The sequence below is a fragment of the Bufo gargarizans genome, chromosome 9 (assembly GCF_014858855.1).
Source record: "Bufo gargarizans isolate SCDJY-AF-19 chromosome 9, ASM1485885v1, whole genome shotgun sequence".
In the NCBI taxonomy this organism is placed as follows: Eukaryota; Metazoa; Chordata; class Amphibia; order Anura; family Bufonidae; genus Bufo; species Bufo gargarizans.
The window spans coordinates 111167682-111193841 of NC_058088.1; the positions used below are offsets into that span (position 1 = coordinate 111167682).

Genomic DNA, 26160 nt, shown 5'->3' on the forward strand with positions numbered 1-26160 from the left:
AGAGTACTCATGTGCTATGCAAGGAGTTGGCACAGGCAGGAGCAGCAATATGCGCTCCTGCCCGTACTCCCTGCTTATACGGACCCGTTCAAAAAACGAGATTTTTGTATAACTTACCAGTAAAATCTCTTTCTCGCTCTTTCCTTGGGGGACACAGAAGACCTTGGGTATAGCTCATCTCCATAGGAGGCGTGACACTAAGTGAGAACTGTTAAGCCCCTCCTCCACAGCTATACCCTCAGCCTGGAGAGAGAGACTGCCAGTTGCGTGTCCAAGTAGTGAGAAAAGGCAAAGTCCAAAAGTGGAACCAACAAGCCAACTACCCAACGGGTAAAACAAACTCGGAAACAAAGAATGGGTGGGTGCTGTGTCCCCCAAGGAAAGAGCGAGAAAGAGATTTTACTGGTAAGTTATACAAAAATCTCGTTTTCTCGCCCAATTTCCTTGGGGGACACAGAAGACCTTGGGACGTTCAATAGCAGTCCAAGAGGGGAGGGACCACAGCACCAGGGCAAAGCACCCGAAGGCATCAAGAAACCGCCGCCTGCAGACCAGGCGGCCCAAGGCAGCAGACGCCGAAGCCCCAGCGCGCACCCTGTAGAACCCAGTAAGGTGTGCAAGGAAGACCAGCGACCGCCTTGCACAAAAGCATGGCCGAAGCCTAATGCCTCCGGCCCAGGAGGCACCGACCGCTCTGGTGAAATGAACGGTGACACCAAAAGCAGAACCCTGCCCTTGGTGCGGTAACCACAGCAATAGACACAGAGAGCGAAGGAAGCCACCCTGGAGTCCGTCAACCCTTTGCGCGGACATCCTGGAAACACAAGAGACCGAACGCCGACAAGAGCCGGAGATCTCCAAGGAATAACTGCAAACCCAAACAATCTCCAAGCGGTGAAGCGCCCGTTCCCGGAGACGGGAAGGGGATGACCAAAGCCTCGTAGATAAGAAGGCAGATACCACCCTCAGAAGGAAGGGACGGGATGGAGAAACAGCCCCGTACTGGAAAAGGACAGAGGGCACAGAACACGAAGGGCCACCCATCAGGCACCCGTCAGACATGATGGCAACAGAAAACACAACTGTACAGGACAGCAGGAGTAGGGAGAACTTCTACAACGGCACCAAGGGAAAGAGTGGAGCGCCAAGAGCTCAGTGTGTAGTTCCCAGGGCGGTACCAGGGAACGGTACAGAGGAACCAAAGAGCCACTCTGTGGAAGAAGGTCATGACAGGCCCAGGAGGGCCAGAAAACGCTGCAAGGGGAAGGACAGCGCCGACACTTGACACTTCAGTAACAGAGTCCCAGTCCCAGGGTCAGGCCGGACTAGAGAAAGACAAAACCAAGGGAGAGAAAAGCAGAGTGGGGGAATGCCCCACTTACCACAAAACCTAGTCAAGAACCCCAAGTCCGACAACCGAACCCGGACGAAGCACAGTCGGGAGCGAACACTAGCGCGCTCGCAGGAATCGCCTGGCAAGCGGGAAAAAAAAAAACCAATGTGATCAGGCGCAGACCAGTAACACGGCCCAAGGGTCGGAAGAAAACTCCCGTCGGCCCCCGAACAACATAGTCCCGTATCCAACCGGAGTGGGTGAGCAGAAGGACAGACGGAAGAAACTGAAAGGGTCCGCCCAGCAGCCGACAGATGCCAGGACAAGACAGGCCAAAGTCCAAGTCGACGTAGCCACCACAGGAAGGAGTTCTACAGTCCTGGTGAGGGAAAGTCAAGGACAACCGTGACCGAAGGGTAGTCCTCCCAAGTTACCGAAAAGGTAAGTCCAGCAGGACCATATGCCCAGAATGGAAAGGCAATCTGCACCCAGCGGGAGGACAGAACGCAATAGGCCTGGCAAACAGGCACACAGCTAGTACTGCCAGCGAAAACGAGGGAGACGGTACGAGACCACAAGTAACACCGGAACCATCCAAATGAACAACCATGCTCACCCCCGAAGGGGAGGGGGCAATGACGAAACAGCCTCTGAGGCCTGGCCGGTGCAGAAGCCACCTCGGAGTGACAAACTCAGAGAGGAAGCCAAAAAACAACCGAGCCGGCGAGGAAAAGCAGTCGAGACAGAGGTCGGCATAACACCCTCCGAACCGAAAGGAGGAATGGCAAACAGGGAAGCCACAGGACAGTTCAAAAGCCGAAAACCTGCTACTCTGTGAGACGACCTGCACATCGCCTCGCAGAAGGCGAAAACCCGGAAGAACCCAAAAGTGGAGGTCCCTCAGACCTGGATAGACTAGCACCCAAGAGAAGTTGGGTGACCTACCCGAGAGGAGCGGTCTGTTCCTGGTAGCAGATCAGACTGAAGTGCAGAAGGCGCCAAAGACAACGCTCTCGACCCGACGGCTTGTGCGGGGAAGCAATGTCACGGGAGGACGAACGGGTACGCATCAAGGTACCCCGAACACCCCCAGGTGGAAGGGCCAATGAACATGGCTGGTGCAGTCACAACGGGACCACACCAGAGAATGAGTGCCACCCAGCTCGGTGCAGTAGCGAGCCAGCAGAGCCCGTCTACATATATACAAGGTATACAGCGGTGAATACATTGGGCATTCATTTGTTGTGTGTTGGACAACACCTTAGGCTCATACAGGTGGACAGAATGACCTCTTCAGAAAAGAGTGCAAAGCTAGCGACAAGCAGCCTCACCCCAAGAGAAAAAAGTATGTCGCAGGAGGAAGGGAGGCATACGTACTAGCAAACCGCAGGCAGCGAGAAGGCCAACCCACCCACGGGAGGAGAAGGGAAACACGGCCCAAACAACGCACAGAGCGCACAGCCAAGCATCCCACAGTATCCATGGAAGTGCAAAGTGCAACCCGAAAGGGAGTTATGCACAAGGCTAGTACAGGGGGCATGCTATGGAACGCAAGCAGTCCGCCCAAAAAAGGGGAGAGAAAGGCACCTGGCAAACTCTGCAGACGGCAAGAGTGCAAAGGCCCGCACCAAAGGACCTAGTGAAGGGGGAAGGGCACGCACAGGATTATCCTGGCATTAAATTATTGTGCAATAATCCAACCAACACCGAATTTTGTGAGAGTGCAACGAGTAGTTCGCCAATGAAGGGGAACGTCCAGTACAGCATATAGAAGGACAGCCGTGAATCTCATGAGCGCGCAAATTACCGCCCACGGAATAAGAAGTGGTCATGCACAAGGCCAGCACCGTTTCCAAAGGGAGTGCAAGCAGCGCACCCATGTTTAGAGGGCCATGCTCCTGGCCAGCAACGTATTCGGTGAGGGTGCAATGAACCGCACACGGCAGCATCGCATCCCAGGAGAGCGCGAGCACCCCGCCACGGACGGGGCCATGCACATGGCCAGCAACGTACTGGCGCAAGAACAAACACCGTCAGTGAAGGTGCATGTATGTCGCCTGAGGAGAGGAGGCATGCCCATGCCGGCAGCCAAGCCAGCGAGAGTGCGGTACACCGCCCAAGGAAGGGGGGGGCCATGCCTATGGCTGGCAGCGGATCCGGTGAGAGTGCAAGCACCCCGCCATGGAAGGGGGTCAAGCACGTGGCCAGCAACCTACCGCGAGAGAACAACCCCAGCCAGGAAGAGTATGTATGCCGCCCGAGAGAAGGAGGCATGCTCAAGGCCGGCAGCGAAACCAATGAGAGTGCAGCCTACCGCTTATGGAAGGGAGTCATGCACAAGGCCGGCAGCGAATCCATTGAGAGTGCAGCGTTCCGCTTATGGAAGGGGGACGTGCACATGGCCGGCAGTGAACCCAATGAGTGCAGTGTTCCGCATATGGAAGGGGGACGTGCACATGTTTTATACCCATGGCCGACAGCGAACCCAGTGAGAGTGCAGCGTACCGCCATAGAAGAGGGTTACACACATGGCCGGCAGGAATCCAGTGAGAGTGCCGTGCTCCTCAAGGAGGGGGGTCGTGCACATGGCCAGCACCGTATCCGGTGAGAGTGCAATTCTTCTGCCCCAGAAGGGGGTCATGCACCTGTCCGGCATTAAATCCAGTGAGAGTGATGCACATGGCCAACCTGTAACTGGAGAGGCGACGTTCTGCCTATAGACGGGGCGCCTGCCTTTGGTCAGCGCCGTATCCCGGGAGATGGCAAGGGTCCGCCTAGAAGGGGAACATGTAGCTGGCCAGAACCGCAGCCGAGGAGCGCAACATGCCGCCTACGGAAGGGGGGCATAGCGTGCGGCCAGCACTACTGCATCAGGCTGCAGCGTCCTGCGCAACCATTCCGTTATTTATTAACTTTATTCTTTATTTTTTTTTATTTATTTTTTTTTTTAAAAACACAGCCACTCTGAGGCAAAAAAAGGGGCCACCATACAGGGGCACAATCTCACACAGGCCCACCAGGAAGCCCAGAACATAGAGGGTGTCCTCTAGATGGGAGCCGGCCCCTGGTGGCCGGTACCCAACAGGTTAACAAACCTCCGGCCTAGGGGGCGGCGCTGCGATCCCCTGGGGGCGGGGGACCTCCAGGCGGGAAGAATTCGCGCCGCGAGAAGTTCCCGCCCCCTCCAACCGAGGCTGGAAGTTTGTGGCCTAGTAGGCCGTGAAGCCGGGGCCTAGATTTTCGCGGCGCCCGGCCGACCGGGAGTACCGGCGGTCGGCCGGGACCGGGAGGGAGCCGGCTGACGCATGCACTAACGGCCGCGGGTGGCCACCCCGCGGGCCGGCAGAGACAAAGGGCCGGATTGCGGCCGTGCAGGCCGAAGCCTGGGTCAAAAGTTTGCGGCACCCGGCCGGGAGCCGGCTGACGCATGTACTAACGGCCGCGGGTGCCCACCCCGCGGGCCGGCAGAGACAAAGGGCCGGATTGCGGCCGAGCAGGCCGAAGCCTGGGTCAAAAGTTTGCGGCTCCCGGCCGACCGGAAGCCTCAACAGTCAGCCGGGGCCTGCTGGAGCATCGCGCTCAGTACATGCAGGCCGTGAGGGCCTTGCGTCCGGCAGCTTCTGGAGCCGGCAGCTTCTGGAGCGGGCCCCTGGCCCTAGACACCGGTAAGGAGAGCGGGGGGGGGGACGGGGGGGGACCCTGAAGTCCAGCACTGCACCCCCTGCCCTAACGGACCAGGGCAGTCAGCGCGGGCCCCCTGTACTGAATCTGCGACCGGTAAGGGGGAGGGCCGGCATAACCCCTGTGTCAGAGGCAGCTAGGAGCCGGACTCCGGTCCTAAAGCAGATTCCTCCACAGCAATCCATTGCTCACCCCTGTGCAATGCCCTATGAAGGGGCAGTGTATAGTCGCCCCGCGGTCACCAGTATGGTGGTGGTGTGGGGCTTGGGCAACAGCTGGATATGAGAGACAGCCCTGGAGCCAGAAACATGGCTGTTCCCAACGACACCTCCCAGCCTAGGTCCAGCAGGGACCAGTATGGGGGTCCAGCACGCAGGAGACCGGGGAGGGAATGAGGGGAACGTAGGGCTGGAGAAGCCTCTCTCTTACCACAGCCGTCTTCACCCTCGGTCCGTTCCAGCAGGGTCGCCCCTTCAGCTACTGGCACCGTAGTGGCAGGACGCTGGAAGAGGGGCTTGGCGTGCGGGCGACCCTTGCGCTGGCGGGATGCAGGGGAGCTGGGCTGCCCTGGTCCACCTTGCCTTCTGTGGGGGAGGCAGCAGTGCGGATGACCGGCACTGGCGCAGCTCGACCCCGGGAGAAACAGAGAGGTCTAGTGCGTCTCTGTTGTCCCTGATGATCTGAAGAAAAAAAAACAAAAGCAAAAATCAAAACTAAAAACCAAACAGGAGAAAAACAGCCCTGCAGTAGCAGGGAGTGTCTTGCCTCCTTGGACACTAAGCAAAAACTGGCAGTCTCTCTCTCCAGGCTGAGGGTATAGCTGTGGAGGAGGGGCTTAACAGTTCTCACTTAGTGTCACGCCTCCTATGGAGATGAGCTATACCCAAGGTCTTCTGTGTCCCCCAAGGAAATTGGGCGAGAAATTTCAGTCTGTACTCCATACACCGCTGAGCTATCATCAGTGTACAGAGAACAGTTTTAGGTAGGATAAAGCATATTACAAAAAGTTATTAGGGCATTAGGGACATCATATTAAAATTTAACACAAACAGCCCTATTACCCTTGGGTAGTAGTAATGTTAGGTCTCCACCGGATACAGGAGGGCTGCAAGTGGTGTCATCCTTAAAGTATTTAGGAGTGTGGGTAACTACAAATTTAGGTGACTATGAACGTTTGAATCTAGTACCCATGCTAGGTGAATTTCGAAAGAAAATACAGGCCTGGAGCAAATTGCCTTTGTCGGTAATTGGTCGGGTCAATCTCTTGAAAATGATACTAATGCCGAAACTTCTATACCTCCTCCATAATGCGCCGGTCTGCATCCCGCTTAGGTTCTTTAACACTGTTAACGCAGTATTCAGAGATTTAATATGGAGGGGAGGTGTGCCTAGGATTAAACTTTCAACCCTCCAGAGACTTAAAACACACGGAGGTTTGCCGGTACCAGACCCCTGGTCTTATTATATTGCAGCCCAACTACAGCATCTCAGAGGATGGGGGGGATGAGTCTCAATTGAACAATTCGGGTCGTATTATTCAGCATTTGATACACTGTACTTGCTTATTGTCGGCTTTGGAGGATGGATCATTTCACTCATGGTGCTCAATATCTGTTGCTATTCAGGATACATACAATTTGGTGGAAAACTAAGGAAAGGTTGAGTATTAATGGGTATACTGCCCATACACCTATATGGCCTAATTACATGTACCCTGAGCTAAACAAGGTTAGTGGAGTGCAGCAATGGGAACAATATGGATTGGGTAAGATGGCTCAATTGTTCTCGGATGAGTCATTGAAGAGTTTTGAAGTGTTGAGACAAGAATTTGATATCCCTCATATTTGTATGTATATTTACAGCTGAGGCATGCTGTTCAGACTCAGGAGAAAAAGGGGAAGATCCAGCAGGCACCCAGATGTTCTATCATTGACTATACCAGGGATCAGCAACTCCGGCACTCCAGGTGTTGTGAAACTACATCTCCCATCATGCACACTTGCTTGGCTGTTCTCTGAACTCCCACAGAAGTGAAAGGAGCATGCTGGGAGTTGTAGTTTCACAACAGCTGGAGTGCCGGAGGTTGCCGATCCCTGGACTATACTGTAAGGGCAGGGACCATTAGTGGAGTGATATCCCTTTATTACAACACACTCAGGGCGGAAGTTGATAAGGCCAACCCACTGAAGTTGTATGAGAAATGGAAGACTGATATTGAGGCGCTGACTGAGGAGAAATGGGAAAAAATTTGCACCGACTTACCAACGTTGTCACTAAGCGAGTCTTATAGGATCTCTCAACTGTATCTCCTACATAGGGTTTATAGAACACCTGCATTGCTATTGAAAATGGGCTATAGGGGGGATGATGTATGTCCACGTTGTAATGCCTCAAGTGCGAACATGATTCATTTGATGTGGAATTGCCCGCACTTAAGGAGGTATTGGGTTGAGATAGTGGAACTTATAAATAGGGTTTTTCAAGTAGGCTTAGAGGTCAACCCACTGGCCTGCTTACTAGGCTTTGTGACAGTGCCAAGAAACATGCTGAAAAAGAAGGTGGCCGTTATGAGAGTATTGTATCAAGCAAGGAAATGCATAGCATTTCATTGGATTGATGAGTTAGCTCCCACTGGTCAGGAAGTAGTGGGTAGGGTGCACGCACTAGTTCAATTGGAGGAGCATGTTTACCTGAAAAGGGACTCTATAAAAAAAATTGAAACTATTTGGTTCTCGTGGATTTCACATTATGATCTGTCTTAGAGTGGGGCTGTGGGTTTTGAATGGAGTGTTAGGGATGAAGGATGTATGCGTATGAGAGTGACGAGATATGGGATGGTGGACGATGACTGAATGCTTGTGCAGAAACATTATGTGGATATAGCCTGGAATACAGAAGCTCTTCGATGTCATCTACCCTGTCTCAGAAGAATGGACTGTGATATCTTCAGATGGACTTGCAAATTACAGCTATGGACCATACCTAACGTCTTCTAAGTGACTATGCTTTGGGAAGGGGACGGGGAGGGATGAGGGGGGGGGTTGTTACTGTACTTGTATAACGAATTTACTTGAAAAAGCAATAATAAAAATTATCTGATAAAACATTTTTTAACACAAAGGTTTAGTTACTCTAATGACAATTATTTCGTATTTTATACTTTTTCTGCTATTCACCAATTCTATAAAAATATTGGAAAACCTTTTCCTATAGCTCTCGCTAGGCGTTTAAATATCTTTAATGTCTGATAAATATTAGGGGCTTGTCACATCACGCTTTTGTCTCAAACTTAATATACTTATGTTTTTTTCAAAACCAAGGGTGCAAATGCATAGTATACCACGCTTTTCCATCCTGCACAGCCCAACAAAAATGATGCACCCATTTAACATAAATGTTGTGTGTATATCTTAAATGTGGGACAAAAACGTAATGCGAACACAGCCCTATCCCTGCAGGAACACAATACTGAAACTGTTGCTTACTTCCTAGAGCAGTGATGGCTAACCTTGGCACTCCAGCTGTGTTAAAACTACAACTCCCAAGATGCCCCCCTTGCTTGGCTGCTCTCAGAACTCTGTAGAAATAAATGGAGCATGCTGGGAGTTGTAGTTTTACCACAGCTGGAGTGCCACGGTTAGCCATCACTGTCCTAGGGTGATATCACATGCAGCATTCTTAGGAAAATGCTGCTTTTTTCCCTCCAAAAAAGCTGCACAAAAATGTTAGATGTAAGTCGACAAGGGGGAAAAGCACTACATTTATTTTGTGGTGGTGTTCTTGGGCCAAAGTTGATGGGAAAAAAAATTAAAAATGAAAAAGATGTTAAAAAAACGCTTGCGAAACATACATGAAAAATTTATGTTTCTTAAAATTAGAAAATAGAAAAATCTGAGTGTGAAGGGAGCCTTACCTGTTTTCACCCATCTGTATATTTTGCTTGTATTTGACTAATCATACACTGAGAACATAAAACAAGGTAAAATATATTAAAAATAAAAGTACCTTGTTCTGGGACGCTGATCATCAGAGTCACTGTCACTGACTTCCTCACTAACTCCAGATGCCCCACTTGCAGACTCATCACTGCTCACTAGGAAAAAAAAAAGGATAACGGAATGCCGATTAGTAATTAAAATTTTAAATACTGTTATCGCAGAATAGCTGCTAAAGTTTATTAAAGAAATACACTGCTCCCTGCTTATAACTACATCTCACATTCATATGTTGACTGCTACTGTTCAGAAGTGAAGAAAACTTGCAGTAGTGGGAATAAATGTTGCTTTTACAAAATATAGTAAATAGCAGCTCTGACCATGAAACACATTTTGATAAGGATGCAGTGCCTGACAACTGGTGATGGTTACAGCTCACCTCCTTCCCCTCCCTGCACAATGACCTCTACACAGAGCATGCTTAAAACACTCTCCCATAAATGTAATTTCCAGACTACAAGTTCCGGTCCAAGTAGCTGCTGTAAAGCATCTCTGAACTGCTGCTTACTAGGGATGAGCGAATAGACTTTGGATGAAATATCCGAGGTAGATTCGCATGAAACTTCGTTCCAATACTGTATAATGCAGGAGCTCCGTACAGTATTAGAATGTATAGGCTCCAATGAGCCGAAGTTATTGCTTTGCGAAGTCTCATGAGACTTCAGGTAATAACTTCATAATTTGTACTGTAAAAAATATAATAATCCCAAACTCTGGTTCAGTTTCCAAGGAAAAGTTTTTTAACAGCAGAAATTTATGAAGTTATTACCCGAAGTCTCATGAGACTTTACAAAGTGATAACTTCGGCTCATCAGAGTCTATACATTCTAATACTGTACGGAGCGTCGCTCTGTAAAGTATTCAAACTAAGTTTCATGCGAATCAACTTTGGATGTTTCATCCGAAGTAAATTAGCTCATCCCTACTGCTTACCATTGAAGAGCTGAAGCTCAGGCAACTTCTCCACATCCCATAATTATGTACGCAAAATAACATTTACAACCAGAAAATAAAAACATTTGGGTATCTGGTTTTAATTAGTGACATTACAGTAAAAGAGGAGCCATCAGGTCTTCCAACAAGTGTTTTTCTCCATTAAAGGGGTTGTCCAGGTTCAGAGCTGAACCTGGACATCCCTCCATTTTCACCCCGGCAGCCCCCCTGACATGAGCATCGGAGCAGTTCATGCTCCGATGCTCTCCTTTGCCCTGCGCTAAATCGCGCAGGGCAAAGGCATTTTTCTGAGTTCCGGTGACGTACCGGGGCTCTCTATGGGGCTGACAGGAACCCCGGTGACGTCACCGGCACTGATGGGCGGGATTTGGCTCTGCCCTAGCCAGTAAAACGGCTAGGGCAGAGCTAAAGCCCGCCCCTCAGAGCCGGTGACGTCACCGAACACACTGCTGGGCGGAAGTTACCGCCCGGCAGTGTGTTATTGTAAACACAAGAGCCCGTGCCCTGCGCGATCTAGCGCAGGGCACTGGAGCGCATCGGAGCATGAGATGCTCCGATGCCAGGCTCAGGAGGGCTGCCGGGGTGAAAATAAGGGTATGTCCGGGTTCAGCTCTGAACCCGGACAACCCCTTTAAAGGGGGTGTCTCACCTCCACTGCAAGTGGCTGTGTGTGCACACTCCCGAGGCTGCCAGTGGATCAGAACCACTAGCAGCTTCGGCTGAGTGGGTGCTGTACAGCTCATGACAACCAATGATAAATGGCACCAGGAAGGTTGGCTTTTTCTCATGTTGTAAGCAAGCACTGCCACCGCTGCTGCATTGCCACCAGTGGTGGTGGCCCCAACCCTTAGAGAGGAGCAGTGTATAAAAGGGAATAAATTTGTACATACTGCAGACCAGAGATATTGTTTACATATACAGGGGAAATTAGAATATTGTGCAAAGTGATTTATTTCAGTAATGCAACTTAAAAGGTGAAACTAATATACGAGATAGACTCATTACATGCAAAGCAAGATATTTCAAGCCTTTATTTGGTAGAATTTGGATGATTATGGCTTACAGCTCATCAAACCCCAAAGTCAACAGCTCAGGTCCCCTTTGCTCAGGGGGTATGGATTAATTAGCTGACTGGAGTGTGACACTGAGCCTAGAATATTGAACCTTTTCACAAAATTCTAATTTTAAGTTGCATTAATGCAATTCCTTTTAAGCTGCATTACTGAAATAAATGGACTTCTGCACAATGTTATAATTTTTCGAGTTTCACCTGTATTAGCAAGTTACTCATGTCAACTTTACACACAATAAATTCAACTTAAAAAAAACCTATTCTGGATAAAGTTTGTGACTATGTTGTGCCATACCTCTGTCATTCCTACTAGAAATGTATGAATACACTGGGTGTTACCATTCTCACTGTTCACACCCAGCTGCCAATTTATTCATACATTTCTAGGAGAAATAAAAGACATCAGAAGAAATGAAAGGCTTTTATTAAAACAGCACGCACTCATTTTCTCATCTGCTCTAACTGAAGGTTTTTTTCATTTACACTGCTGGGCCAAAGTGAACAAAACAAAAATCCAGCGCACTGGCATTAGCAGTCTTCTCCATCTTGCTCAGATTCCATCCCAGATTAAAGTGGTGAACATGGAAAAGTACTGATCAGCACAAGGTTTGAAGAATAAAATACGTTGAAATGAAATAAAGCTGTAAGAGAAAATCAGCACAAACACAACACTTATGCATTTTTGACACACCATGTGGCCTTAATCATCATGCATGGTGCATCAGAAATGCGATCCATTCAATTGTGCTGGATCAATACTTGCATTTTCACTGCTGGGCCAAAGACCACAAATTAAAGAGGCATAAGCAGCCCAACTTTTACAAAGAGTTTAAGTGGGTTGTCCTTTTACATTACCTGTTATTTCAATATAATTTAGCATGGAAAACTATTATAATTTACTTTCTGTTGCAAAAACGCTCCATGGAGGATATTCACTTTAATTATAATGGCGCCCCCTGGCATTTAATCTGTATGGTATAATGTGCACACCCACCTACTAAGCTGGATGAGCAGGTCGCAAATGCTCAATTCTATCCTTCAACTGCCAACAGCTGGATTTTCTGTTAGAAACCGTGACAGTTACAGAAAGAGAGAGCGGCAACAGAAAGGACATGCCCCTTGAGAAAGAACTCCACCCCCAGAGCTGTGATAGGAAGAGCGGCAACAGAAAGGACATGCCCCCCTGATAAAGAACCCCACCCCCGAGCTGTGATAAGAAGAGAGCTGCAACAGAAAGGACATGCCCTCTGAGAAAGAACCCTACCCCCGAGCTGTGATAGGAAGAGAGCTGCAGCAGAAAGGACACACACCTTAGCTGCAAACCTGAATAGAATCGAGCAGATACATTTTCAGGCTCATTCACACCACCGTAGTGATTTGCAGTGTGTAAATTGCCGATCCACAAAACACAGAGACTGGCCTGTGTGCAAGTCGAAATTTTGCGGACCGCACATGGCCGTCACAATGATAGAAAATGCTCTCTTTTTTGCTGGGCCGCAGAACGGAACTACGTATGCAGACAGCTGTCCGCATCTTTTTGTGGCCTCATTGACATGAATGGGTCCCAAAACGTTCCACACTCATTCATACAGTCGTGTGAGCCCTTAGTAATGAATGGGAAATCTATGGGAGGTACAGGGCTGGTTCTAGCTTTGATGTTAGACAGAAACTGCCATGTCCTATATGTCGTCTAATTTTAATTTTTTACATTAATCAAAAGCATAACCCCTTTAAATGGATCAGATATCAATAAAAGATTACTACTGCTGCTGCTCAATCTAAATAGCATTGTAGGTGTCTGGTAATTGTGTCTACTACTATAGTAGATGCTGTAAATCTCCCAGGTACCTAAACGAACATATAAAAAGGGAAGTGACAGACAGTGGACAAATTACCTTGAGAGTCATTTAAAAAGATCCATTAAACAAAGTAGAAGTGTACAAATAATTGCCTTATAATTTAGAGCAACTTGTCAACATAATGGATTCAAGCTCCAGCCACTATATTAACTCCGAGCAAGCCATTAGACAGACCATTTTGCAAAACAATGCAAGCTACTAGACTAGTCTCAAAGGAAAACTGTGCGGCCAACAAGCAAAATAAAATGCAGTGAGCTCGACAGGCGCTAGATAATAGTATCATCAAATTAATAAGTTCTCCACCTCTTCTGTGTGACTTGACTGAACACATGGTTTAAAGTCTACCACTATCTATATCAATCACTGACTTACTCTCCAGGTTTTTCCATATATACGTTTCGACTCTTTGCAAACAAGGTGGCCTAACGGGCATCTGTCAGCAGATTTTTACCTATGAAACTGGCTGACCGGTTGCATGTGCGATTGGCTGCTGAAGGCATCTGTGTTGGTCCCATATTCATATGTGCCCGCATTTGCAGAGAAAAATTATGCATTAATATATGCAAATGAGCCTCTAGGAGCAACGGGGGGGTTGTCAGTGCACCTAGAGCCTCCGCTTTCGCTACAACTGTGGTGCCCTCTGCACCGATTGATAGGGTCAGGCAAACTGGCCCTCACAATGGACAAAGACGTGTAGTTCCGATGCCCTGGGCTACAAAATAATGGCTTGTATGCTGGGGTACAGCCCGGACTCTCGCCGATCTGAGGACAGACCATCAATGTCAAAATCCTAGACTACCCATTTATGGCAATCACAATGTTGTAGTAAAAATTGTACATTCTTCCATTTGAAAAAAGTTGCTGTTGAGATATTGTTCACAGCAGAAACCTCTCATTGACTTCACTGTGCAGAGAGGAGGAGAAGCTGAGCAGCCACCTTCACCAAATGTCAATGGTGGATCCTATGTCATCTTCCTCAGCTTCATAATACATGATACGAATATATAGATTTATTCTTTGAAGCTACAAGTTCAGTGGCCTGAACCATTACAATCATTGGTAATAAAATGATCTACTTCTAAAATACCTTTTCTTCTGCTCCGACGCGTGCCATCCTTTGAACTCTTGGATTTATCTTTTTTCTCTTTCTCCGACTTCTCCCCTTCAGATTCTGCTTCACTCAGAGACAGCTTGTGACGCAGCAAACGATGTCTGTAGCGGGGCTTCTTTGCAGATTCAGAGTCAGTATCAGAGTCCGAACTTTGCTCATTTTCTTCATCTAAAAAATATGTTGTATTAGTACTACCAATCTAAAAAGAGAACACTTAGGCCTTATGCACACGGCCGTTCCGTGCATTGGGGACCGCAATTTGCCCCATCAGTGTGGCAGCCACGACAGATCCAGACCTATTCAACTTGAATGGGTCAGGGACCCATCCGCACCGTAAAAAAATAAAAAAATAAAAATAAAAATGAAAAACTGAACAAAGTTCAAGTGAATGGGTCGTGATGCGGGGAGCACACGGCCAGTGCCCACATATTGCAGATCCACAGTTTGCAGGCTGCAATACAGTCCATGGCACAAGGCCTAATGACAGCTTCATGCCATATGCCCTAATTCTGTAATTACAGGAAAATAAAGAACAGATTACGAGGGGGCTCAAATATATTTCTAGAAAATTCCAATAGAGATAAAATAAAAACCACTCAACTGCAGCCTATTTATCATGCTGATTCAGTCACTGAGGTCAGCCACCCACCAATCAAAAATTGATGGCCTATATATTAATAAGGCTTTATAAGGCTTGATGTATCACCCATGCACAGGAAAGGTGATAAATATAAGATCATAAAGAGTCCAATTGTTGGGAGCCCCTGGATAGTGATCCCAGGCTGAATGGAGTTCAGCAGTTTATTCGGGGAAAGCTTCTCCCTCCTCCTTGCAGCCACCTGTACTTCCCCTTTTGCATCCTACAGGCAGACTATGGACAACTTTGGGATGGTTTATTATTTCATTCTACTTTTTGGGATAAAATTCTTTTTTTCAATTGGTCTTTATTAAACAATTTCAGCAGAATTTTTTGTAAAGATATCAATTTCTATTTGCAGGCTATAGCTTTCAGTTACTGAGCCCCGTCAGACAGCAGTTCTGAAGACTGTTTGTAACCCTTATGTCTGAACTCCTGACAGCTTAAACACTCCTTATAGCTCAATTCTTATAAAAATGATATGAATACAGCTTTAAGAGTGCACATTTAGAAATAATGGCTATAAATTTAGCCGTCAGAGCTGCTGTCTGATGGGACTAACAGACGGCAATAGTCTGCAAACAGAAATTGACAACTATACAGAAAAATCTGCAGAAAACTTTTTTTTTTTTTTTAATGAAGACCAATAATAAAAAAAAAAAAAAAAAAAAAAAATATATATATATTTTTAGATTAAATTTAGAATGCAATAAACTGCTTCAGAGTTGTCCATAGTCCATCTGTAGGATGGAAAAGGGGAAGTACATTATGCTTGCACACGCACTAGAGATTTATGTTCACTGAACCACTCACCATTATCCTCATCCTCTACTTTTTCAGATTTGGCTTTTTTCTTTTTGCCATCCTCGGGCTCCTCATCAGAAGATACTTCATCATCAGATGACATATTGGCTTTTATTTCCTCGAGAAGCATTTTCTTAGCAATCCTGGAAAAATGAAAACAATTGAGTTTTGATCTTGGTTATGCTACGATACATTTCGAGGGATACTAAATTTGAAAAAACACTTTTTTCTTTTTATTCTCCCATTTGAAGGTATTCTACCAAGTGAGACCCAGTGGGCTCCATCGAGCAGCCAGATTTTTTTTTTTTCTTACTCTGTTCTTTTATTCATTTAGTCTCAGTAAAACAGAAGACAAAAGCATGTTACACATATTGAAGTTATTGATCAGTCCTTTACAACAGACCCTATCCTGTATATTCAAAGACTGAAGCTTAGTGCATCAAGGACACCAAAATGTCTGCTGCTGTACTGAAGGCGTGGAAAGAGAAACTGATCTAATAAGTGAAATTGCACACACTTGAATATTTGACAGACCTGTTTTGGCCCCCTTTTTTTTGAGCCAAGGTCCAAACAGACAAATAGGAGGAAAACAATGCCAAGTAGTCCTCGTCATGCACAATGTACAATGTTTCATCAGGAAATGCATTCTCTTTCTAATCTCATACATGGAGCATAAAATAATGCTTCTACATTTTAATCCAATAACACGACTTATTATAAATTCCAATCATAAATGTTACATTATGTAGTATAATATTCCAGCAATTTATCAGTCATGAGATGTCGGCACACAGAATAGCAGCTATTTTTGCCGACTGGGGCACATGTATGTAAAATTCAATAGGTCCTACAAACAAGGCCCAGTGTTACAAGCCAAAAACAAGTTGTACTATTAAGGCCCTGTTCGTAGAAGATTAGTGAAGATGTTTGCTTAGTGTACATGCCAAGCATATCCCTAGGACTCCATTCCTTCCATATGCTAGGTTCACATCTGCGGCAGAGGTTGTTAGGAGGCTCCATTGTAGTCTCTCACAAAAAAGGACATAATAACCAACTCCATTACGGTCAATTAGACATGTCTGGCACGACTTCCATCCAACATATGCCGTATACATGGATTCCATTTTTCTATTCCTACATCAGAACAGAGACTGATTTACACTGCAGTTGTGAATCTAACCTAATGGAGGCCAGAACAGTGTCATTCGGTCCCTATCGGTCTGTTACACAATCACCGTTAAACACCATTTGAAAGTTTCAATTTAGTTACTCTGTTCAGATATTGAGACTGCAAACAATGCCTGAAGATTTCAGCACTGAAGAAAGCAGAAAGGTTAATGCAGCTCTTATGTATAACACAATCTTTTATGCATACGTACCAGTGAAGAATTGACAGTAGTACTCAACTTCATGTACACTGACACTTTTCATAAGCTGTAACTGTGCACACAAGGTAGACATACCCTTTAAAAGGGGCTTTGCAGGCTCCTTAAATTGATGACCAATCCCAAGGATGTGTCTATAATATCCAAATCGGTGATGGTCCGACACCCTGAACGATCACTGATCAGCTGTTCCCTACAGGCGCTGGAACTAGCACTTTGCACAGGAAGCACAGCCCTGTTCAAACTGTAGTGGCCTTGCGGGGTCACTGCAGCTCGGTTCCCACTTACTTGAACGGGAGATGAACTGCAGTAACCCAGTACAGCCACTGAATGGAGCTGTAGGGAACAACTGACCAGAGATGGTGCCAGACCTGAGGAAAGGTCATCAGTAGCCTGGAAAACCCGTTTAAATAGATGCCTTGACCCCCCTTCTAGCCCTCTAAGGTCATTTATCATAGACATTATTAGTTTGCCACTCATAAATTAGATCTTTAGGGGGTAAAGTGTAATGCACAATCCACAATGGTGGTCCATAAGTGCCATGAATTAAGGACAAACCATTAGCAGGCTGAGCAGGTTTACAGTCCCACAATTAGCTGACATTAGATTGTGTTTTTTTTGGATTTTCTCTGCTCTTTGTAAAGGGATGAAGTGTGCCAAAGAGAAAACCAAGCCAGCCAGGGGCTGCCATTCACAGTGCCTGGTGTCCATGTATCCAAAATGGGAGAACCAGTTATAGAATTGTGAAAGGCAGTGACAACACTGCTGTGGATATACATTATTGAAGAAAAAAAATATAGGTAGTTGTCCTCACCACATAAGGAGGCCCTCCCACGACTGTATCTTAGGTTCACTTGGACCCATTTCTTTCAACGGGGCAGCACAAGATCCAAACAGCACATTGGGTGCTGTCCGCATCCGTATGTCCGTGCTGCAGCCCCACAAAAAGAAAAATAGAGCATGTCCTATTCTTGTCTGTAGGATGTGCTGATCCGCAAAATTCGGAATGCACATGGCGGGATACGTGTTTTGCGTATCTGCAATTTGCAGGCCACAAATGGTATAAGGCAGTGTGAATGCTTACTTAGGCTACTTTCACACTAGCGTTCATAGGTCCGTTCGTGAGCTCCGTTTGAAGGAGCTCACGAGCGGACCCGAATGCCTCCGTCCAGCCCTGATGCAGTCTGAATGGAGCGGATCCGCTCAGACTGCATCAGTCTGGCGGCGTTCAGCCTCCGCTCCGCTCGCCTCCGCACGGACAGGCGGACAGCTGAACGCCACCATATGGCTCAATCTTCAAGCGGATCCGTCCCCCATTGACTTTACATTGAAAGTCTGAACCGATCCACTCAGGCTACTTTCACACTTAGAATTTTTTCTAAGTTATTAATGCAGACGGATCCGTACTGAACGGAGCCTCCGTCTGCATTAATATGATCGGATCCGTTCAGAACGGATCCGATCGAACGCTAGTGTGAAAGTAGCCTAACATAGAAACAGGTTACCGAACATCACTTCATACATAAACAAAGCACAGCAAAATACGGCATGTTGGTCCTAGTAGTGGTAACCAGTCCTGGGAAAGGAAACCTGGAACCCTTGTTAATATAGGCAATATCTGCATGTAGAATATCATTTTCAGTATATCAACGTGATATAGATAGGCACGGACTAATGTTCATTACCATAGATAAGAGCCTTTCTATACCTAATCTTTTATTACTATAGTATTCCAGTTATAGCAGGCCATCCTCTAGCCACAGGATAGGGTAAAACTAATCCAAATGCTGGTCCCCCCCCCCATCCAACAGTTAAACTCTTGATATAACTGGAATGCCCCTTTGAAGTGAACATTTCGCTATGAAAGCGCAGTGCAATCAGCAGCATGGTAGAGCAGATCAATATGTAAATCCTGACAAAGGTTCTCAGGGGAGATGGTGAATACTGATCACACAGGATGATTGACTTCTGTGTATACACAGGGAGAGCTGGGCAATGTAGAGGCAATATGGCTAAAGTGCCCACAGCAACCAATCGGTTTCTAACTTTCATTATTCTGAAAAATGAAAGGTGGAATCTGATAGGCTGCTGTGGGCAACTAAGTTCTACTTTACACCAGTTTTGATAAATCTCCCCCTTCGTCTCTCCAAAGATTCCTGCCAAGATTTCCTCATTTATTTATTTTTTTTAACCCAGAACAGTTTAAGTTTATATAAACCTATATATTAAAGATCAGCTTCTTTTCCTCCATCATGGGGTCCATTCACACGTCCGTAAGTGTTTTGCGGATCCGCAAAACACGGACACCTGCAATTTGCGGACCGCACATCACAGACACTATAATATAATATATTTTCTGCGGACAATAGGACGTTTTATTTTTATTTTGCGGACCCAAATCACGGACGTGTGAATGGACCCATATTCTGCTTTTGGAGCAGAAAAAGCATTATGGGTTCATTTATTAAAGTCTGCAGCTATTTATTAGATTTTAAAAAGGACTTGTCCCCTCTCATGACATGTCTTAGTATCTACTTGCATCCCTATGTAATACCAGTTCTGGAGCATCTTAGGACTATATGTTGTGCCCTTCTATTAAAGATAAAGCTACGCTTGGGTGTTACTGGTTGGGTGATTAGCAGTGTCAGACTATGCAGGGACACCCCCCAACTGTAATACTCAGACTTTTATTAATAAATTCACAGAGGAGGAATGTTAACAAGATGGTACAACAGAGTTGAAATAATAAAATGCTTCAGAATTATTACATGTGAACGTAGTTACTAAAACAGACTTATGTCACTTGTATAGGCATACAAGGACAAACTTTTCCAAAAGAAAAATAAAAAATATCATCGTGTACCACTTTCCTCCAGTAAAAATGTAAAGGACAGCATATAAACCCTTTGTGTACACTGCATTAATCCTGCCTAATCTAAGACTGTAGCAGTACAACAGACCTCACCTTCACTCACCTTCTAATGAGATTACTCTGCTCATGCTGTCCCAGTTTATACAGCAAAGCTGACAAGTGAGCTAGAGATCAGGAAGTGTCTGTGTGTCCAGTGGCCAGCAAGAAAACTAGAATGATTTTTTTTTTGTGAAAAACCCAATTAAACTCAAGACATCAATAAAAATGTATATAATCTTGTAGAGGTTCCTGATGAGCACCTCGATTATGCAATGCACAGCCTCAAAACTGAGGAGTGAAGGTAAAAGTTATGCTGCTGTTGAATTGTACATAAACTTTCTAGCAACTTTTCTACTAAGTTTTTGCATAATATGTTCCATTTAAACCTTGTTCTCTTGATTGGTGAAGGCAACATCAATTGGACACGATCATGTGGATAGGGGATAAGTGGTTTTAATGGGTCAACCTCTTTAAAACACATACAGTTTAAAATGTATAATCAAGTGTAGCTTTAAGAACACAATTTGCTTGCAGGACTCACTGTGCATATGCGGCGCATAAGCTGAAACATTTGAAGGGGTTGTCCAGGAATATATAATTTCTAACAGGCAGGTGCTGACAGCCTGCCTCCCCCACTGAAAGGATCATACTTGCCTGCTCCCTACCAGCAACCAAATCTTCATCTTCTGGTTTGGGGTTTGTTTTCTTTCTCCCCAGCAGGAGCATGTCACCTGACCCTCTTCAGCCAACCGCTGGCTTCAACCATGACCCGTTTCTGGTAGACCCATCAGAGGTTGGTTGAATAGAATCAGGTGACGGACTATGCCAGCAAGGAAGAAAACAAACCTCAGACAAAAAAATGGGGGCACGGGAGCCAGTGTGGAGGGGCAGCAGGGGCGCAGCTAGTATGTATGTATATATGCATGTATATGTATGGAAGGGATGCGAATGAGTTCTTAAACAGCTCTGCCTCTAATGCCACCGGATAAGGCAGAGCTTGTAAAGAGCTCATTTGCATCCCTTCCCTCCCAGAATTGCCGAGGAGCATGTATGGCCTATAAGACTCCTCACACTGATTAAGGTGCTCTGTCCCCAAGGAGTTAGTTCCCCCCTGACATGTATGTGTGTTTGTATACAGATGTGTGTGTTTTTATTAAGCTCTGTTCACACTACTGTTTTGGTTTCCACCTGGGGAAGAAGAATCGAGCAGCAGACATTAATGGAAACCTGACAAGACACCTGGGAATGCTACTTTTGAACTTCGTCACTTTTTTTTTTGTTAGGAATAGGTATAAAGACTTCATGGAGGACTTTATCCTCCCGACATCATAACACTTTCAGATTGTTATTTTTAAGGAACCGTGTTTTCATATAATATATACATGGTATAGATTTAATTAACACATTCCTCTTCCAGTGGCAAATGGATCGTAGACGGAAATGTCTCAAACAGATGTCAAATAATACTTTTTTTTCCCCCTGCTCTTCTGATGGATCAGAATAACGGAAAAATAACGGTGATGTGAACTCTCCCTAACTGGAGCACTGCCCCCATTCATTTTAATGGAAGACTGCAGTAACTAGCTTCACCTACTGCACACAATGGGCGAATCTGTGTAGTTCAGATGCATAATGGCTGATCGCCAGGATGCGTTGTGTTAGACCTCCGCCAGATATTGATGATTAATATACAAATAACTGAAGGAAAAAAAGCTTCAAAAATGAGCACATTTCAAGTGGAGATGGGTGTTCAAGAAGTTAACAAAATGTCAGTGAGCTGTGACTTATTTTAAATAGAATTTTACCATTATCTTTAAATACAATATTTTTTATTTACTTGGGAAAGAAGCTGAAACAATAGTTTCCAATTAGTCTTTATAATGGAGTTTGCCTTTAGAGAGCTCACACAAGGAAATTGTTTCAGGTAGGATCATTACGGTATTCTTAGGTTGTAATAATCATGCTGTAATGTGTAACTGGGAATGTGGGTTCGAGACCAACCTTCTGAAATTACCCACAAGACTTAAGGGCAGATTATTTAAGCCTGACATTTCCTTGGTGTGGCATCGTAAGATGAGCCAAATCGTAAGATGTGCCATCTTCTGGCCGACATACATTTTAGCTATAAATTTACACCAGTTTCAGTCTTAAAATCTAGTAAATAATGAAGTAGCAAAAAAATTTTAAAAAATAAACACCCTCTATGGCCTGCGCCATCAGTTTTTTAATCCACTATTGTGGCATCACTCATAACTCCCCTTTTAGAGTACAGTCAGATTAAGGCTAGTTTCACAACACCGGTGTAAATTCCGTCTGCTGAAATTCTCTGGATCCGGCATTACCGGATACAAACAGGTATTTAATGGGGTCCCTCGGAGTTCCACGTGCATGCTGGCAGACAATGCACGCTGCGGTTTGTGTCCGGCTGATTCATGGTACTGCCTGCCAGAATTCACACTGGAGGTGTAAAAGCAGCCTTATATAAAAGTGAATGTGACCAAGGCAAGAATTCGGTAAAAGATGCAAATTTGTATAATTTGCAGATGTAAATTTTGTACAAAAAAAGTCTCTAATCTACATTAATCCTTTTGCCCCCCACCCCCAAAGTAAAAAAAAATAAAAATTAAAAATTAAATGCATGGACAAGAAAGTTTCAAAAAATTTATTGCAACCAGAAAAGCAAAATGCATTTATACACCATTAACCTTATTAGAATTTATGAATTCAGTTTTGAACAATCCCAGGGGAGGAAAAAGGAATAAAATTTGTATAAATCACACATGAGGAAACATAGCACTGCGTCATCAACTACATTACTAGAATTAAAGGATGGTCTACTGGAAATACTAGGAGAAATGATGCCTAGACTCAAAGCAATTGAGTTTAAGAAGGCTTGAGGCATCATGGTAAAGTGAGGTTTAGATGGATATTTCTGGTCTGCAACAATCTCCAATTCACCAGGCCAAGGGCCAGCTTGCTCTATTGCAGCTATACTTTAGTATAGGCAAATAGTGAATATAGAGCTGGTAAGTGAAAACTGTCAAGCATGCCCAAAAAAACATAACTGATAACACAGGCCCAAAATTAGCCTTTACCCACCTGTAAATAAGTGGGTCCATGATTTGCACATTAAGCGGCAGGTTAAGTGGCAGCGACCTCTACAGTGCAGCCGCCATGTTTGGTGTCCTACTCAGTGGGTACATGGATGTAACTAAATGGCATGTGGGCTATTACCCTAATTGCCTCAGGATTATATAAAAGTGTACGCACCAGCCTATATAGATCTGATATATTACCCCCTCCCATGTAATAATGGAGTCTGAATCAGCAGTGCTATGCTCCTATACTGTAAAATCAAGCTAAACAGAACCACAAGTCTATAGAAACAAAAGCCAAAAAGCCAGCATCTTCAGCAGTTGTGTGGGATAAATAGCAAATATTCATCATTCATCATGAACACTCATGCTTAAGAAAAGCTGCAAAGGAGAATGCTGTAGAAAAAGCGGCACCTTATTTATGAAATTAATGTCTTTATATTGTATTTACTATATTTGTTTTCTCTTTTAAAATATAGCAGCAAACAACTGTGGAGTCGCAGAAGCAACACGCTCCTGAAACGACTCCTTAAATGTCAATTCATCAGCTACATCAACTGACCAATAAATATTATCCATAAAATCATAGTAAAACACAGGAAAGCAGCAATGGATTGTGGGTAACATTCAGGTCAGTCTTTTGTACCAGATCGGCTTTTTGTTCTACAAATCCCACTTTCAGGGGTGGTTGGTGAGGGGATGCAAAGTTATGGCAGAGCTCACAAGTACTTGTCACCGTCAGGGCTATGCCTCCACCAATCTATTAAACCCACTGGACCCCTACAAATATGGGGATCACATCAAATGCTACCAATTCTGAATCTAAAAAAAAATGTCTTCCAGTTTGCCTTTATTCATTTTGTAAACAGGTTACTGCAATCTGGCTAAAGAAGGTGCAGAAATACATTAGGTCAAAAAGTCCAGTTCACATGCATGTCGGCATTGGCGGGCAAGCAATCCTGTTTTGTACTCTACCTAAAGCAGCTCTAGAGACTAAAATTGGGGCTACAGTTAGGATTACAGATTGGCTTCATTTAACAGTATTATGGAATTTTTTTAAAAGAGGGTCAAAAGATGAAACTACTTTGCAGGGGATGAATTTTAAAGGTAGTTTGTCACCAAAAAAATTCACTTCCTCTGACGGCTCATCCATCTCCTTGACTGACAGGGCCAGACGAGAGGACTATGCAGGAACCTGGCCCTGTCAATCAAGGAGGAGCGAGGGTGGCAGAGTTATTTGGATCCTCCCACAAGGGCTGTACTCTTAGGGTTACTCACATGCAGCTTGGGTAATAAGCCATTACTGTTAGGGCAATTCTCTAAAACTACGATATATATTCAAACTTAGCTTGGGTTTACTTTACAGTTCCTAAATCGCACATCGGCAGTTCACTATATGTCCTGTATACAGAAAGTGCCCATGAGGGTCAATAGTGTCAGTGCTACTCCTTAAGGGATCTCCACAAGGATGAAAAGTTCATACAGACCTTGGCAGAAATCTTGTAACCTTTCAGTCAGTTAATAGATTTCTTACATGGAGTCAGTCAGCAGTTTCACCCCTCAAAACTGCTGACAGCTTTATACAGTTGATGGGAAGAGCAGTGTTAACATCTCTGGTGCAAGACCAAGAGACCTATGTTTTAATCCTCCCAGTGCCCTGATTGCAAGTGTCCAGGAGTCTGTGCCTTCATGTGCAGGGGTCCAGGCTCTAGCGATTAGATGCTAGAGCCGTCAGCACAGAGGGAAGAGGCTGCGGACCGTTCACTGCATATGAAGGGACCGCCTGATAGGCGCGTGCAATCACTTCACCTATATAATTCTGACAGCAGTTTTGATGGGTCAAACTCCCTTTAATGTGAAATATGTGCTTTTTATAAGGAGAAAGAAGCATCATTAAGCAAAGTTTACTGCTCCCTTTAACATTTGAAGGAGGACGGTTTCACAAGTCATCTAGCCATGTCGGAGCATAATTTTCAGAGCGGTGTTTGCAGGGTAGGGAAAAAAAGTGCTATGTTTCCCCATTCCCGCAACACAGTGCCACTATTATACATGGCCCCACCGGTGTCGTAACTCCATCAAGGTTCTGCAAAACTATGGGGAACCCACAAAGTGGCACCCATGATCCTCCAAGCAAAACTGTGACGCTGCATAGATTGTCACATATCCATACCATACGTGTAAAAAAAACAGGCAGAGAATAGTGTATGCTTGGTTATGTGCAGCTTTTTATCCAGTTACATGTCAGAGGTCCATACGCGTCATGCAATCGGCTTAAAGATATGCAAGTAAAGCAGCTCGGTGTGCTCTTTAGTCTGGATCAGGTCTGCAGCCTTCTATTATACCACCGGTGGAGGACTCCATGCATCATGGCACAAGGCCAGCTCAATTTGGTACACTTAATGAAAATATATCCAAGCACCAAATTGACCCCCAGTGGTTCACTTGAAAACCCCCAAAATGGCATTTTTATAGGAGGACCTGTACACCAAATATTTACTCCCAGGAGAGAAGACCGTTACTTAATGGGGGGGGGGGGGGGGGGGCTCAGCATCGCCCCACAATGCTGGGGTCGTGTGTGTTTTTCTTATTTACAGTTTATTTTAAAAGCTTAAAGATGGATTTTGAGGCAACAACATAAAATGTCTATCCAGATGCTAGGACCCTGCCATGAGCCCTACAAGTCCCGTTTATTAGTTCCCATGAATGAGGTGACAACGTCTATGCAGCCACCTTTCCTTTAAGAAAGAAAATTAATTTACTGAAACTGGTTTAGATACCAGCAAAGAACACCCTCGTTATAATTCTATAAGGTGGTTTATAATGGGTATTTGGTGGGTTTGTGGCTAAAATTTCAGAAACATAATTCTATGTATCTAAATGAATTCTTCTGTAAGCCTCATTTACATAAACGTTCTGCAACAAATCCGCTGTGTGTGAATATACCCTTAAAGCATATATCCATGCAAGGCCTAAAAGTGTGTGACTGCAGTTAAAATGAACCTACATAGCATCACGTGATAAGGAGAGCTAATCTTATCTCTAGGAGAACAGCACTGCTCTTCTGATCTATATACTTAAAAATAAGGGCAGTTTGCCATCACCGCTAAGACATCCAACAATATCCATCTGTGTACTGCTTTGCATATTCTGAAGTAGTGAGGGGTAACCATGATGCATACTAAAATGGAGGAGCACTAATCTTTACAGCCAGTCCCAATGAAAAGCCTGTAAGAATAATATCTCCCTCGATTTCATAGTCACAGGAAGTTCAGAAAGCCAAAACCTAAGCTGCTGTTCGCAGGATCCTCACAAGCTGACAAAGG

The 26160-nt window shown here is 45.1% G+C and overlaps 1 protein-coding gene across 1 annotated transcript in view; it reads right to left on the reverse strand.

Moving 5' to 3' along the window:
* ATRX (ATRX chromatin remodeler) overlaps positions 1-26160 on the reverse strand; it is a 186739-nt gene that overhangs the window by 85218 nt on the left and 75361 nt on the right. The window contains exons 11-13 of the mRNA XM_044305242.1: positions 15456-15589; positions 13982-14173; positions 9020-9107 (exon numbers count right to left, since the gene is read on the reverse strand). Of these exons, the coding sequence (XP_044161177.1) occupies positions 9020-9107; positions 13982-14173; positions 15456-15589 (414 nt within the window). The remainder of the gene's footprint in view (positions 1-9019; positions 9108-13981; positions 14174-15455; positions 15590-26160) is intronic.